We start from the raw sequence: 16,473 nt of genomic DNA, 5'->3' as shown, positions 1-16,473 counted from the left end.
AATCTTTTACAGTCTCCTCGGTAACATCTTCAAGTACCCATAAACCTTGGCTTATCCTCCAAGCAATCCTTCGTACGACCTACTACATAGCTAACAGTGTGACAACAGCATACTTAGCGTAATATTTTTCTTTCCTCGAAACCGCCGAACCCCTAAAATCATGTTCCATGACGTCAATCGTTTGATAACGTTACGCCTCGGGTAGCCTCGAAGAAAGCTCCGCATAGCGGTTGAAGAGAGTGGTGGTAACAGTAACCGATTGCAGGTTCGGGTGGCGTTGAACGGGTTGCAGTAGCTGCAGGGCCGGCACCGCGACGCCCGAGCGTCGTTGGCCTCCTGGTTGCGCGCGATTCGCGTGGCGCCTTCGCTCGATACCCGCTGCGGCAAAACCATCTGGTTCCGTTGGTAGCGCGTGGTGGGAGCAGCCTCTGTTTTATTTCTGTCTCGGTGTCCGTCTGCACCGGGGCCAACCAAGACGCAATCGTGCAGTTTTCGCGTCAAACCAACAGTTCGATTTTGTCCCGCGTTCCATCTGTACCGATTCTCCGTGTCTTGAGACATGGAGGACAGTTACACAGTACACAGGCGGCGCAAAGCCGCGGCCAGAAGGCGCGAGAAGACACCGGACCCTTCCTCGAGGAACCAACGATTGGTGGAAACTTCCGACGACGAGGAAGAGGCGAGACGCGCCAGGATGGAGCAGATGGCGGAGGATGCTGAGCGAGCCGAGTTGGAGGATCGGGAGAAGAGAAGCAAGGAGGAAGATTTGCAGCTGAAGGTCGAGGAAAGAAAGAAGAGGAGTCCAAGCAAGGTCAAGGACGCTGATGGTAGAAAGGTGAGCGAAGAGAAGAAGAGTTCTGCTTCTCCTCAGAAAGAATCGCAAGCACGTGAGAGTGACGCTAAAGATGAGACCACTGCACAGTCGGTAAGGAAGGAATTGGCTAGCCAAGTGGATAACGGAAGTCCAGTGAAGGAAGCGACCAAGAGTGGAGAAGTTGTTACGAAGTATCAGGATGCTATACCGAGCTCAAAGGATATTGATGGTGATGTAGATCAACCGATTGAACCGAGGAAGGTGGAAAGACGTTTGAAGAAGAAGTCGAGGGAAAGAATGGAGAGACACGGTCAGTCGACTGACTCTAGCGATATGGAGGAGATAGACAGGCATCCGAGAAGAACTAAATCGCCGGAAACAGGGAAATTTAGAATAAAGAAGAGTTCCTCGAAGAAAATTAGCAGCGGTGATTCTGAAGTTGGAGTAAAAGAGGCGATCGAGAAGCCTCCAAGGGAGAAGAAGTCCAGTAAACAGAAGCTTGAGGGAGACGATCATGCGAAACCTGAAAGAGGACGTTCTAGAGTTCATAGTCAAACTGACGATACCGACGAAGATCGTAAAATGAAGAAAAGCGAATCTTTTCCTCGGCAGACGGAAGAAGTCGCGATGAAGAGATCATCCTCTGACATAAAGAAGCAGATAATTCCTTTGAGTAACGACAGTCTAATGGAAGATTTCGCTAGGGCCCAAGAGGAATATCTGAAGAGAGAGCAGAACATTCTCGATGCCGATATTCAGGATGTGTTCGAGGATGCTCAAGAAGAAAAGCCGCTGAGAAGAAGAAAATTCAGTACACCGCTCACAGAGACGGAACAAGAAGCCATCGAGAAATCTATCGAGAAGCTGAAAGAGTCTGAGAGAAGGAAGGGTTGGTTTTCTTGGCTGCCATTCTTTGGAAAGAAAAAGGAAGACAAAGAAGACGATGACCCAGAAAAGAAAGAAGACTACGAAGAACCAGAGAAAGTCAAACCACCAAAACAAAAAGAAGAACCAACAAAAGTTAAAACAGAAGACAAATTCTTAGAAGTAAAAGTGGACCAACCGGCGAAAGTCACTTTCATGGACTTTTTAAGGGCAATGAAAGACGTGGTTGCAGAGTTTAAGGCGTTCGTCGCGCAAAATCCTCGAGAAGCACAAATTGTAAGAGGATTGAGAAATCGTTGCTTGTCAGAATTAATGTTGGTGATGATCTACTGTGGTTTGGGCGCGTTTATTTTCCGGTTCACCGAGGGTGCATTCGAGACGTTCTACAAATGCGGCGTGAAACGCGTGAAACGAGATTTCCTGGATAGTTTGTGGAACTACAGTCACAATCTGAGGGAAGACGACTGGAAGAGCATGGCTCGCCGGAAGTTAATGGAGTTTGAGGAGCAGTTGCACACTGCTCACGAAGCGGGCGTTCATACATACAGTGGGCAAAGAAGTTGGAGCTTTCTCAACGCTGTCGTGTACTGTCTGACAGTAATAACCACTATCGGTGAGAAAATCCGGATAGCTCTGGGATAACAGGAAATATCGAAGGAAAATATAAAATCGATGTGCGACGATGTGAAGAGATATGGTTATCGCAAAAGCTCTTATAAGTTCCGTATTGATTTTCCTAACTGGCTGATATAGTCGTACAGACGATGATTGTGGGTTGTATACTTCATTGTCAAAAGCTGAATGCGCACGCGTTTCTTGTCAGCGGCCTAAATTTTTCAAGAATGATAGATTCGTAGGGGACTTTGGGAATTTATTACATTCTGGAAAGGAATATCGTGATTTTGAAACTTCTGAGGATTTGATACCATGGAGGGATACGTTGTTATTAAATATTAGTGATAGAATGGATATCTAACTAGAGATTTATGATTCAGATTTCGTGTTTAGATTAACAATGACTATGAAAGACGGTTTTTGAGGGTAGTTTGATGTCACGAAATATCTTTTTAATCTGATTTTACAAAATATTTGATAATAAAATTGGCAATTTCCAGGGAAACGAAATTCAAACATTCATGATGCAATGAATTAAGCTAAATTATAATTCAGCTCCTATGTTTACTCTCTTAGAAATTACTAATCAGTAGAAATCTAATTAATCTAATATGGAAAGCCACAAATGGTTTCTAATTTACATAATCTTTTTAATCATATTTAATAAGACGACGACAATTAAAGCTGGAAATTATCTGTGAAATGAAATACAAATATTGCCGATAAGTTGAATGCTCCATATTTTATATTTGGATTGTTAATAACCCTTAATTAGTAAAAATGTAATATTACAATATTGCTAACAGATTGAATATTAAATTAAATCTAACAAGCATATACAATAATTCATTTTTCGTATTTACGATCTTACAAATCTTTAATTAGTAGAAATTTAATATTAAATTTATATGATTTGCGAATATACGTAACCATTTGAATCTATAGATCGATGTGACGAGCACAAAGCCAGCAATTATCGATAAATCGAAATACAAATTACATCGGCTATCCGATCGATTCGAATTTAATAAACAGAAAATCAAATTTCATAATATTTCGTTTCATCGAAACAAACGATCCCAAAGTTCATGAGGAACAAACAGTTCCAAATAATAATCGTTTACATAAACGAGATACTTGAAAGGGAAGTTCTATTATAGAAGAATTCGACCACTTTATGAGCAAACGACCGCCAAATTGTACCACTAAAATTGCTAAACTTAGACCGAACACCACCGCGTATTTAGTATCTCTCAGGTTTATTTTTGTCCCATAGAAATATATGTATAGAGATGTGAAACTCTCGAGGTTCGACCCTCTCGAAAATTGTAATTCTCATTACCGAATATGAATCATGCAATTCCAGTCGTTACAGTACCTCAACTTTACGAATCTGTCGCTCTATTTTAGGATACGGACATATTTCACCTAGTACCACCACCGGAAGAGCCATCACAATAGTTTACGCTATCTTCGGTATCCCGATGTTTCTGATAATATTAGCCGATTTTGGCAAATTATTCACGCGTGGTATCAAGTTCCTCTGGGCGTTCGTCCGAAGGGTGTATTATACCGGAAGTTGTCGCAAGGTTCGTCGAACCGTACCTGTTCAGGTAAGATCTCAAAATCATAGAGAACGATCGTCTTGTGACTTTTGGTTTCTATTCGTTTTATCTCCATCCTAAAAGGAAGAGCAATTTTCCACTCTTAACCACTCTTTGTTGCATTTTCTAATATATCATCGTAATCATAGAAAAAAAAAAAGAAAAAAGAATAAATTTTATCGAGTCAGTTTAAATTAGAGTCAAATTCTGCAAGAAGTCAATGTACAGCATTATAGCAATAATCAAATATCACGGTACAGAAAATGAAACGTCTGAAAGTACGTGTTCTACTTTCTGACCTTGTATCTCGCGAGCTCACCAAGCTTATACCAAGCTTCCATCGACTCCAACATTGTGATTTCTAATTTCACTGATTAAGTCTTCGGTAAACAGGAAGTGATGAAAGGCGTGCAATTAGTTTACGACCTAGCAACGTTTAAGAGGCCCTCGCAGATTAACCCAGAGGATATCGAAGAAATACAAAAGCAGGCTCCGCAATCTCAAACGGTCCTCAACTTGGATGGAAACGTGCCTGACACACCAGGAACACCGGCGATGTCCGCGTTCGCCATCGACGACGAATTTAATCTACCAATCTCTGTTGCCATCTTCATTCTACTCGGTTACATTTTCATAGGCGCCACATTGTTCTGTTTATCGGAAGGATGGGGCTTCTTCGAGAGCTTCTACTTCGTTTTCATCTCCATGAGCACTATCGGCTTCGGCGATTACGTGCCAAAGGTGAAAATTCTTCGCATTTTTTTTTTTTTTGTTTTTACTTCGATGATATTTCAGTCGTCGTTTTTATATCTTGCATCACGCCCCGCTCGTTTCGCCTTCCCTAAACGACGAGATCGATTCGATCGTTGCTAGACTGATTCCAAGAGACACGTTCGATGGAACAGTTAACTTTTCTTTTAACTCAAAGCTGGATACGCAGCGTTTAGTCATATCGTGTGAGAGAATTTTCAGAATTTTCTAAGCTGGGTCAACGTTACGTAATCCTTGGATAGTGGTACAAATTTTGATTTAGGCAAAGTTAGTATTTGTTCTATTTCGTTGTATTTTTAACTCAAAGAAATTTAGCAAAAAAACGGTAAGAATTTCTATCTAATGAAATTCGGGGAAAAGGAAGGAACCTCACAAATCCTAGCAAGCTTACTATTTTACATCATTTGCCCTTATCTCTTTATTTATCTCAATAAGTGATTCGTTGAATTAAAAAATCTTAATCTTACTTTAACCGAGAGCAAATTCTATACGAAGACGAATTATTAATTTTTCTCTGTACAAATGAATAGAGAAAATTCGATATTACGGAGTATTACGAAGTATTATTATACAACGTGGCTGAAATTTACCAATTTTAACTTATTAAATTCAGAACGTGTCTCTTCGATGTACATTCTTCGATTTTCATTTGCAATTAGCGTTTGCTTTATATTTGACCGATGGAATGTACCTTTGTCCCCAAGATTCGTATTCAGTGAGCTATATAATTAACTTATTCTTTTGCTTGTCCCTTTCACGGTGGCGTTCAGACGGTAAGCTTTGAAAATCAAAAAGTTAATCAAGAAACAGACAAACAAACACAAATTCTAAAGAGAACTAATAATGCACATCACCGTATATACACACTATTTCGTACATGCTTTTCGCATAAATCTCACTTCGGCACAATTGCACATGTTTTCTTAGAGAAAATTAAAACAAAAAAAAAAAAAACCGCCGATGACAGAATACACGCGCACACATTAACAAATTGATTGGTTGGTTGATCTAGCATCCCATATACATGATGTGTTCGATAATATACCTGGTGTTCGGCCTGGCCCTCACGTCTATGTGCATCAACGTCGTACAGGTACGCATTTTTCATTAATTATTTTCCAAAGAAATAAACAAATCTAATAATCCGATCTAACCTGCGATAATCTAAGTTTCATAATCCAATGTAAATTACCAAATTTTCTAAATCTCTTATAATAGTAATATTTTCTGATCTACGATATTTTCTAATCTCATGAAAATCTAGTAATCCAATCTAATCCATAGTATAATATAACAATGTGATATAAATAGTATAACATAATATACATATAATTTATATACAATAATCTAATTTAATTTTATAGTTAATAATATATATGCATATACATGTAAATAACCTGTCCCATAATAATCTAAATTTTCTAATCGAATATAAATTAAATAGAAGATCGACTTTTCTAAGCTTTCCTTTATAGCATATAATAATTCCTAATCAAATAAAACTTTACTAATCTAGCGTACCTTCAATAACAACATAATTTAATTTAGAATATCGAAGAAATATTAATTTTTATTATACCGAACACATTCTACTCTTTATTATTCCTACAACTATAGCGCTCCATACTATCGCGCTTTTAACGCTTGACAATTAATCTGGTCAACAGGTGATGCTATCAGACTCATTCAAACAGGCGAGTCAGAAGATTGGAGCGACGATTGGCTTCGAGATTGCGGAAGAGGATCAATCAGTGAATCCAGCGGTTCCTCCGCCGGTCGAAGTCGCTGACGTTCACACTACCATCAAGGAGTCCGACAGTGGTGAAAAGGTTGCACCAAAGGCCAAGCAAGAAGACGTCGACTTATAAATAAGAACTTTCTACCAAAAGCCAAAAAAATCAAAAGGAACAAAAAAGAAAAAAAAATAGTCCAGTTATCCGATTGATCGCTGCGTTCGCACACCGAGCACCGATAACACGCGCGTTTTCGCCTTTAAAACAATAAGTCTTGTTCGTCCGGTCGCTTAAACAGGCAACGACGAGTCTCAATTCGACTCGATTCAGTTACCAGTCGAGGTCGCGGAGAAACGAAATCGATAAAAATTACACGCATACGAATAATTCACTTTGAAATTGGTGCTTCAATTTTCAACAATCGTTCATGATCATCGTCCCGATCGATCATGGTACCTTGGACAGGGTGTACAGTGGCGTGAAAAAATTTACTACCAGACTGAATTTTTAACTTCGTATTTGAAGAGTAATATCTGAAAAAACTTCAAGTAATATCGGAATGCGCAAACACCGTATAGTTTATCCACGATATTGCCTGAAACTCTTTAAAATATTGTTTTTGAAATATAAGGTGGGAAATGTATTTGGCCGGAAAACTTTGCACGCCACTGTAGATCGCGTTTCTGGTCGCCGTAGAAACGGCTAATCGAAACTTTCATGCTCCGTATGGGACACACAGGAATGCTAAATGAGTCGCTTATCTGGCAAATCGGTTTAGTCCATGAAACAAAACACAGAGAAAATTGGTGAAATTATACATATAAAATAAGGATCGATCGAATGCTTTGGCGCGAAAAATTTCAAAAATTTCTCAAATTCGAGTTAACCACTTTCAGGTCACTTTGATCGAACGGCTCAAGTCATAGGATCTACCAGTTACTAAGACTCTCGCTGGCTGCACCGTAGTCGCCACAGAAAACGCACCTGATTACGAATTCCTTCGTGTCTGGTAGGAAGCCAACCTTGGAGCGTATTCTGAGAGCGAACGTTACGCTGACAACGCGATTAGAATGTGATCGATTTAGACACGGATAGAGAAGCGCGGAGTATTATTCGATTCTTTTAACGAGGAATGATTGAAATTGGTATCTTAGAATTAACAAGTTCCGTGCCGTATGGTTTATTCGACGATGAAACGATTCTTATGACAGAAAGTAGAATTTTTATCAGAGATCTAATAGTATTCTTTCGCCTTTCAAAATGTCAGAGATTCAGGGAAATCGCTACTTTTCTATGACTAGTTACTCTAAACCAACTTTTGACTATGCTTTGAAATTAATGTGTGAAGTAAAAAAAAAAAAAAGAAAAATAAGAAAGAAAAATGGAAATGATTAAAATACACGATAAAATTCTTTTAAGGAGTAGAAGTTACTTCAAACATGGTTACATTCTGATGAATTCATTTTGATGAATGAAAAATGTAAGAATCTCGAGGAACTAATTAAAGAAATCTTATATCGGTAAAGCAGAAAATATGAACGTTACCATCATCGATACGAATTACAGATGATATCGAGGACTGATTCACGTGACCAATTCTAGAAAGTGATAAGGATATCTTGTAATTTGTGACGATTTAAATGGATAGTACTCTAGTTTCCGTAGATGCGAAATTACAATAAAGAGAAGCTTACTTGCAACAAAGAAAAACTTGATTACAAAGAATCGCCGCTTATTTTCTACGCGTAACTAGATATTCTACGATAAATTCTTTTTACTTTAAAGCTTCACCGACACTTTCAATTTTCACCCGGCACGAAACGTGTTAATATTTTCCAGAACTATGAGCGTTCAACCCTAAATTTTCAATTTACAATCAAAATTCGCAGAAAATTTAAAATTCATCTCGTGCGTCTCGTGTCAGCTGTCGAACGTTTTTTTTTATCGAGCGAACGACACTGCACGCGAACGCGAACTAACCAATCCGCATAACATAAAAAAAGAAAATCTTATCGTTCCTCGCGATATAAACGGCTGATTGTCACAAGCGTAACGTAAGAAGGAGGATATCCGGTTGTTTTTAGTTCGATGATAAGAAAAGACGTATAGTAATTCTGCGATTGTTCGCAGACCAGACACAGCAGTTGCGATTTATTTGTCGTAGTCTACTGTCGACAATAAATACAACCCTGTACTTTGTATATTTTGTAGATTTGTCGTGTTGCTATCTTCTTTTTCTTTTTTAAGTTGTTTTTATATTACGTACATACGAGTATAATGAAGCTTTCGGACAGACACGCCTGTACCGACTGAGTAGCTTTTAAACCTTCAGCCTCTGAGTTCTGTTCGAACGTTTCGTCCATATAAAGATGTGTGATCTTATTGTTTAAAGAATCCTCCAGTTGCATTCGTAAAACATTCAGTGAAGAGTGTGGAGATGTATATTTTTATTCGATGTTAATCTGAACAACGTTCTCCAATCTAAAGTACATTCGATGAATATAAAAATCAATAACTACATAGTAGGTAGATTTTAGTATAATAAAACGTTATATTGATACATTGAGATGTTATACCTATATTTAAGCTTGTTTAATTATTCAAATATTATTGTTGTAATTACTTCACTTTTCAACAATCGTACATAAAACCATATTTATTACTTTTTGTCCTTTTTATGCACAGCTTTTGATGGGAATTTTCTTCAATTTTTGATAGGTATATAACGTATTTAAATGTATTTAATTATTTGCTATAAACATTATCAAATATGAAAATTATTTTATCATGTTATGTTAAAAAAGAAAGGAAATTACCAATTGATGAGTTCGTCGGTAAAACAGTGATTCATAGAACTTCTTTTCAACAATGAATGTTAAAATTTTTAGTATTTATCACATAACAAACCAAAATGATGCACTACTAAAAAAATCGATTGCAGAATGGCGAACGATGTTGTAGAAGGAGAGAAGAAGGTGTTTGACGATCGAACTGGGGGATTGAAATAAATTTTCGTCGCGGGAAGAGGAAAAAAACTTGTGCCTTTTTAAGAATGAACTGCGTTAGCTATTTACATTTTATCAGATACGATAAGAATTCCTGTAACGCGATTAAATTATAGTAACAGACAGAAAGAGATATATAACGTATATACGTATATACTCGTTGCTACTTAAGTGACAAAAATATACTTCCTTTTTCCAACGATTGAAAAGGAATAAAAGATATGACAGATCGCTTAATGTCTATATCATATGTCTTTGCAATTTTATTACACGTTATAAATTCACGTAACAGAAATAAAAAGAAACGAAATAAGCGAGCAAATTGATTATGGGTAACGAGTACTTGTTATTATTAATATGATCATAATAATGACATCATTGTGAACTTTATTTACAAATAAATGTTTTAGATATTAGGATTCTTTCACCTTTATTTTAACCACTTTTCTTATACAGGCTGTCTCTTACAACTAAGAAGTACGCATCCCGTGACTCAGAGAAAAAAATTATTTTATTCGTGATCGAAATTGAAATTAATTTTACTGTGAAATTATGACCACTATAATGGCGATAATGTTTTGCCATTGCAATACGAATACTTATACTTGGAACAAATTATTCATCTTAGAGCAACATTAGATGTAGAATTTAATATAGTGCAAATTAAATGATAACTCATTAAATTTCTGTATACGATACTTTGCTCAGATTAGAACGAAACTATTTGATAAATGTTCGAACTACATCCAATTGCGATCGTAGCCAATTAGCTCGCATTATTTGTTGCATATATCATTCATAATTCTATTACTTATAGTAATGCAATTAATAATTGTATATCAAACAATACGATTACCCATGTCTCAGCACATGGAGGTACGGGAAAACACTACGTAGTTGAAATCACGCATTTCAAAAAATGATACATCTTGATACCACTCACAATTCAACAGCACAATGACGCTCCGCGCCAAAACTTCGCCTAGCTGTCTCCCGATTAGCTGGAGCGGAACGGTTCCTGATTCGTTTAAAGTCGCGCGTAGAATTGAAATACTGTACGCTGGAAAACCTGTTTCAGTCAAGGATCTATGATAGTTTCAGAACGGATAACGTACATGAACGACATTGCATCGCCCGTCTACACCGATCACGTCGCTGTCGCTCATGTGTATCAGGTTTTATGTGCGTAACCTATCACTGTTGTCAGCTGTCAATTACGCGTCGTGAGAAATTTACTTTCGAGAGTTTAATAAGCGAAGATCTTTTCGTAGCTATTGATTTTATCATCTTTGACGATTAAGTCGAATTTGAATATAATATCAGACGAATTGTTTGTACGGTTGTAACCGTGCTATTTATATTGATGTTATAAAATGAAAAATGGATTCGCATGTTCTGCATTTTTTCACTATAGGATAGTATTGTATACTTCACTAAAATTTACATTAACGGAATATACATTAATATTATTTATTCATATAATGAAAAAAGGACTAATCTGATCCATTTAAGCATGTAATGGAAAAAGATATTTATTAAAATTTTTCTATATTAACTGATGTATAAGGAACCTTAAAGATAAAATCTGTTTTGAGTTTTAACATAACATTTATATTAAAAGGAAATTATATAACATGGATTTAGTGTTCCCCAATATAACAAATAAGATAAAGAACCTTATGGTTTACAATTTATTAATAATGAAGCTAATCGATCTATATTACAATTTAGTTCTGACATAAGAATCTAAAAGATCATGCATTTAAATGTGTTTTCTATATGTATGTATTTGAAATGATTATTAAGAGCACCCACGGTCTTGGCTTTTTTATATTAACTTTCTTCCAAAAACTACAATCATTAACTATATATGTGTTCATAACAATAACGAATGTTTCATTTTTGTTCAGAATTTGTAACTATACTACTTTGTCTATGGATTATGTGCATAGGCTAAATAAATTATAAATAATAATTTTAATATGTGCAGGAGATCGAAAGCTTCATTTACTTCTATTCTCCATACCAATCGAGTGTCTTTATCTTAATATACATCTACGTTTGATCATAATTACATTTTTGTATTTGTTTTATTAATAATTTTACAGCAATGATTTATGTTACCTTAAAGAGCAATTATATACATTAATTCATGTTATAAATAAAAGTTATTATACAATTATATCTATATGTTCAGTTATGTAGCAAATAGTATTTTGAGCAGTTTTTTTATTCAAGAAGAATGTAATACATTATGGAAGATGGTATTATTCCACTTTTATTAGATATCTTTTTGAATAAAAAACAATATGAATAATTTTATGCATATATAAAAACTTAACAATTTTTTATGATTTATAACATTCCAATTAATAATAAACAATTCTCATTGTGTTTGATGAATCGAAAATATTATTTCCATGCAAGTGGAAGAATCAAGACCATATGGTCTTCTTTGGCAGGTATTCTTCGCACACTTTAAACAAGATATTAAATTATGCTATTAATTAGTATTGGTATTCTTGCGATTGTTACTTTCTATACTGATATATATGTAGATTTACTCTTTTACGTAATAATAACATGCATTAAATCACCCGATTACATTTAGAAAAAAGTTAATTTACGCAAAATTTAATAGCTATACCAATTTTTTGTTTTAGAGTAATCGCATTGTTATAGTATACCGAATTATAACATTATAATCGAGTTAATCTGATGTAATACTGTCGTGGAAAGTTTTTCACATTGCTTGTTACTTATTAAATGAATTTAGTTACACAGTACCACAGTTCCAGTGGTTCCAGCAAAACAACAATCTGGCAGATTTACCAATTCTAATACATTACAATTACTCCTATAAATCATTTTATTTACACTTATGATTGGCTAGCGACAATATCGATAAAATCAGGTCATATGTGCACTATAGAGCGAAATAAACGTTATCGTTCATCTCTTTACATTCTCTTATACGTTGTATCTTCCGTTTGCAAGATGTACTTGGGCATTTAATGAGTGATCTCTCGCTTATTATTACATAGTATTCGGTAACGTTTAAACACGATTAGAGTAACATCGCAGCGACATCGCTCGTACTTATTGTTGCATATTGCCTTATAGACATGAGGCACTTCTTATTACGTTACATCTGAAATTTATAAAAATAATATCCTGCTAATCTTCCTATTTCTTTTTTTTTCTCATAAAATTACCACATCGTTAACAATATCGCAAATATGAACATCTTGAACTTTTATGTTACAAACGTACAAGTTTAAATATAGAATTATAAGTACCATTAATAATAATCGAACACATTCGTTATGAGTGCGTTTAACATGAGTGTCGCGATCATCTACGCCTACGCATTTGTTCGATATTTTTTTTTTTGTTCTCTCTACAATCAGTACAACCTGTCGTATCAACGGCACATTATTTCCTTGTTCACTGTAATTGTAATTGTAATTAAATTAATCGGCGTTCTTCGTGACCAATATTAATTCTCTTGCGACTACCAGTTTGTTTTTTTCAAAACGTTTCATCGTACCCTTTTTACTTTCGTACACAGTTCCTATCGTTTTTTCTCATATCGCTACTTCATACGATTCAATACTAAATCGCAGACCACTTGCAGACCTTTTTGGTACGGGCTCTCGGCTAAAGACTGTGCAAGTTTCATGGCCTCGATGCAATGCTTCCGCGCCAAAAATTTCGTTTGGTCCAGGCCCTGCGACTTGTGCACCAGCTCGAACGCTTTCTCCACGTCTCCTGGCTCTTGAAATCGGCGCATGATCATCGCGTTCAATTCTGGATACTGTGATAGAAAAACGAAGGAGGTGAGTCAGAAATTAAAAGGTCAAATCGTAATATTAAAAAGCAAAAGAATATAGCAATTTATATTATGTTTAATTACGATGAATTATTTATTCAACTACTATCTATAAATTTAAGTTTCATTCTGTACGAGTCGTATAATACGAAGGAGATTATAGTATGTCCTGATTCTAAAACGTATTTACCAATTAATTTATGTACTTTTTTTAATTTTCTTACCCGTTCACAGGCGAAAAGAACTGGAGCAGTTGCAAGACCTAACTTCAAATCTGCTGCGGTAGGTTTGCCCATTGTTGACAAAGTCGACACGAAATCCAAAAGATCGTCGACTAATTGAAATGCTAGACCGATGTTCCTACCGTATTGGAAGGCTAATTCGACCAACTGTTCATCACCACCAGCTAGCATAGTCACCTACGTTCAAAATATATTTATTAATGATATATTATTTGTTAAATTAATCGTATTTATATTCACATTAATTAATTATAAAACGTATTTAACTATTCGAAGACATAATTCTTCGTATTAAAAACTGCTTCGACCTGTACGAAAGGATTAAATATCAAGATCAACATGACAGTACATACCGCTTTCAAGGAATTAGCAACTAAGCTGGCTGTCTTGCGATACGTTTTCGTGAGGTAATGCGCGAATCTCTCGTTTTCCGTCTCCTTAGAGCCAAGCTGCATAAATTCACCCTGCACCAGGTCCGTCACGACCTGGAAAGCACCTGGACTTGTCAATACTTATCATCAGGGTTATATCAGGATCCTAGAGCATGTGAATACTCTTACGTATCCGTACAGATATTAACGTATTAATTAACAGCTTGTAAATAATAGATACTTCTTTACTAAAAGTTATTCTATCTATCGCATTAAATATTCTATAGTTAAAAATATTCATATTGTAGATATGGTTTGTGGACTTTACCTGACTGAGCGTGAGGGTGACATCGTCATTTTGCAGTTGAGCTATCATAATTGACGCGACTGCCAGAACATAATCTCCTGTCATGGTCACCTGAAAATTGAGCAACAAATCAAAAAACATACATTAAGATATTTTTCCTGAGGATAAAAATACGGAGAAGTTTGTTTAAGATTAAGTAAAATGAAATGATCCGATCTTTCTCGTGGAAAGTAATCTTGGCATTTTAATTTCTAAAATGCGTAGTCGCTCAATAAAGACAATTAACGAAGATAATATACTATGACTTGAAAACAAAATCTTCCCAAATAATATACTTTGATGTATATATATATATATATATATATATATATATATATATATTTATTTATAAATATCTAATTATAAATTTATAAATATACAAATAAATATACTGTAAATTCCGGAAGATTTTGCAGATAATTTTATCGTTCAGCTTCCATTGTATTATTAACAATAAATTGCGAGCCTCGTAGGTTGTAAAAGTTAAGAAAGATGAAACGGCTATGCACGATTAAAGAACGTGTTTCCTTTCACTGAATATCTTTCGAAATAGAAGCAGACAAGTTAGATCTGGCAAATGTTCGATATTGAAGGATGACACGTGCGTTTGCTCTCGTAATAGTTCCCTCTCTCCTCTTATTTTTATTTAAATAGCACATCAAAACGATACACATTGATCGAGATACGTTTGCATATTAATTAACTTATCGCAATAAAGATCTTTCCACCTGTCTGGTTTTATACGAACAACTCGATGATCTTACTGGGTAATCGAGGCTTGGCAATGCGAGAGGAGGCCACTTTCTTTTGTTAGTCTCACACATGGACACAGTTTGGGCCTACGATTAAGGTAAAAGCGTATACAGAAAGCGTAAAATGAACGAATATAGTGAAAAACTTTTCAAACACGTCAGAAAGTGATTTTCATTATGATTCTACTGAAAAAAGAAAGAAAGAAATGTTCGCCTGAACGTTTTTTCATCTACATCACATATTGAGAGCAATATTAAAAAATAGAATATACAAACTATCTTTTCAAAGTATAATTCATATAAAATTGAATTTCCATTTATGGAATCATGTATGTTTTTTGCTTATTGTGTATTTTTTTTATTCAAGATAGATATTAATAATTTTATAAATTTAACCCCCTGAATTTAGAGAGTGGCTCTTTATCCTCAAAATTTTCTGTATTCTTGATATTTCTCAGACATGAAAAACACACGTTTTCAACTTAGGAATAAATTAATAATCTTCCATTATTCTGGTATGGCATTAAAATTCAATAAAGACAGATTTATAAAACGTTTAAATTTGTCACTCACAACGGCAAATAACCGATAATCGTTCGAAGAGCTACTTAAAGAATGCTTATAAGGCAAAGCGTTAACTGTCTATTTTTGAAGAGAAATACTTTATGAAAATTGACACAACCTAAAGAGATTTCAGTGCCTTTTAAGTACTTCCTATTGACTATTTATCTACGATTTTTTAACTATCGAGTTAGTACTCCAGTCCATTAGATCGAGCTTGGCTCGACCCATAATGCTACGTATAGTAACAAGATAAAAATGATCCTTTGAGTAGCAAGAAATGGAAGAAATCTTACTATTGTCGTTAATTAGGCGTTAAAGAAGCTGTCGAACGCGGTTGGAATATCAGATACAGAGTGACGCCAGGAAACCAGAGAATAGCGTCTGCCGATGTTAAAAGCTATTGGAAATCAAAGGTCTCAGAGTATTGTAGCTTGGATACGACGGATATTCATCGGCGGTTTTCCTTGCTCACCATCGGGATAACCGCAAACATGTGCATCGAAATCGAAACGCATGTCGTGGTCGCATCGCCGTCGACGACCTATTCTACCATTCGACGATTTAACGCGTGCTATTCTGGCCCTTATTTGCATTGCAGCGACTTTCTAGCCACGTAGAATAGAACAACGGCATGCAAGATATTTTACCTCGTTTCTTCGATTGAAATAGGAAAGTACATGGAAAAGATTAACGCGAAGGACGATCATTTCAATTGTGATCTCTCTAATGTATAATTACAATCGTTGCCTCTATTTCGAAATTAACACGTTGTCAATCATGCCGCGTTCTTCGAACTTTCTTACGTCTCGATCTCGCTCGCTTTAGTTTTACTCGAGAAAAAGACGTTTCGTGTTTCAAAGAAAATCATTAGTATACAATTTGATCGAGAGATCAATATCAATAACGATTATATTATTTTGCCAATGTCTTTGTGAAATC

General features: G+C 35.5%; 2 protein-coding genes across 4 annotated transcripts in view; one reads left to right on the top strand and one right to left on the bottom strand.

The window, feature by feature from the left end:
* Positions 1-303: 303 nt before the first annotated feature.
* On the top strand, positions 304-9,843 carry LOC138184535 (DNA ligase 1-like). Of its 2 annotated transcripts, XM_069122595.1 has the most exons (5): positions 308-2,312; positions 3,725-3,927; positions 4,312-4,659; positions 5,702-5,782; positions 6,357-9,843. In XM_069122595.1, the coding sequence occupies exons 1-5, from the start codon at positions 560-562 to the stop codon at positions 6,555-6,557; spliced, it is 2,586 nt and encodes an 861-aa protein (XP_068978696.1). In that variant the 5' UTR covers positions 308-559; the 3' UTR covers positions 6,558-9,843. The 2 variants fall into 2 exon arrangements, with proteins under 2 accessions (XP_068978697.1, XP_068978696.1); XM_069122596.1 differs by lacking the exons at positions 5,702-5,782; positions 6,357-9,843 and adding an exon at positions 5,460-5,695 and having other exon boundaries at positions 304-2,312.
* Positions 9,844-12,806: 2,963 nt separating this feature from the next.
* The window catches only part of qless (decaprenyl diphosphate synthase subunit 1 qless), a 51,778-nt gene continuing 48,111 nt past the window's right edge, over positions 12,807-16,473 (bottom strand). For both annotated transcript variants that reach the window (XM_069122597.1, XM_069122598.1), the window contains 4 exons: positions 14,201-14,290; positions 13,855-13,986; positions 13,484-13,678; positions 12,807-13,244 (listed from right to left, as the gene is read on the bottom strand). In XM_069122597.1, the coding sequence (XP_068978698.1) occupies positions 13,023-13,244; positions 13,484-13,678; positions 13,855-13,986; positions 14,201-14,290 (639 nt within the window). In that variant the 3' untranslated portion in view covers positions 12,807-13,022. The remainder of the gene's footprint in view (positions 13,245-13,483; positions 13,679-13,854; positions 13,987-14,200; positions 14,291-16,473) is intronic.

This window comes from Bombus flavifrons, chromosome 10 (genome assembly GCF_040668555.2).
Source record: "Bombus flavifrons isolate JBK064 chromosome 10, iyBomFlav1_principal, whole genome shotgun sequence".
Taxonomy (NCBI): Eukaryota; Metazoa; Arthropoda; class Insecta; order Hymenoptera; family Apidae; genus Bombus; species Bombus flavifrons.
The sequence above is the reverse complement of the archived record's forward strand: the minus strand, read 5'-3'. Positions and strand labels throughout refer to the sequence as shown.

What these genes read in the sequence shown, in the direction of transcription:
- LOC138184535 (XM_069122595.1), top strand. Translation starts at nt 560, where the DNA reads ATGGAGGACAGTTACACAGTACACAGGCGGCGCAAAGCCGCGGCCAGA. An exon ending in GACAGTAATAACCACTATCG is followed by an intron (nt 2,313 to 3,724) that starts GTGAGAAAATCC and finishes GCTCTATTTTAG; the next exon opens with GATACGGACATATTTCACCT. An exon ending in GTCGAACCGTACCTGTTCAG is followed by an intron (nt 3,928 to 4,311) that starts GTAAGATCTCAA and finishes TTCGGTAAACAG; the next exon opens with GAAGTGATGAAAGGCGTGCA.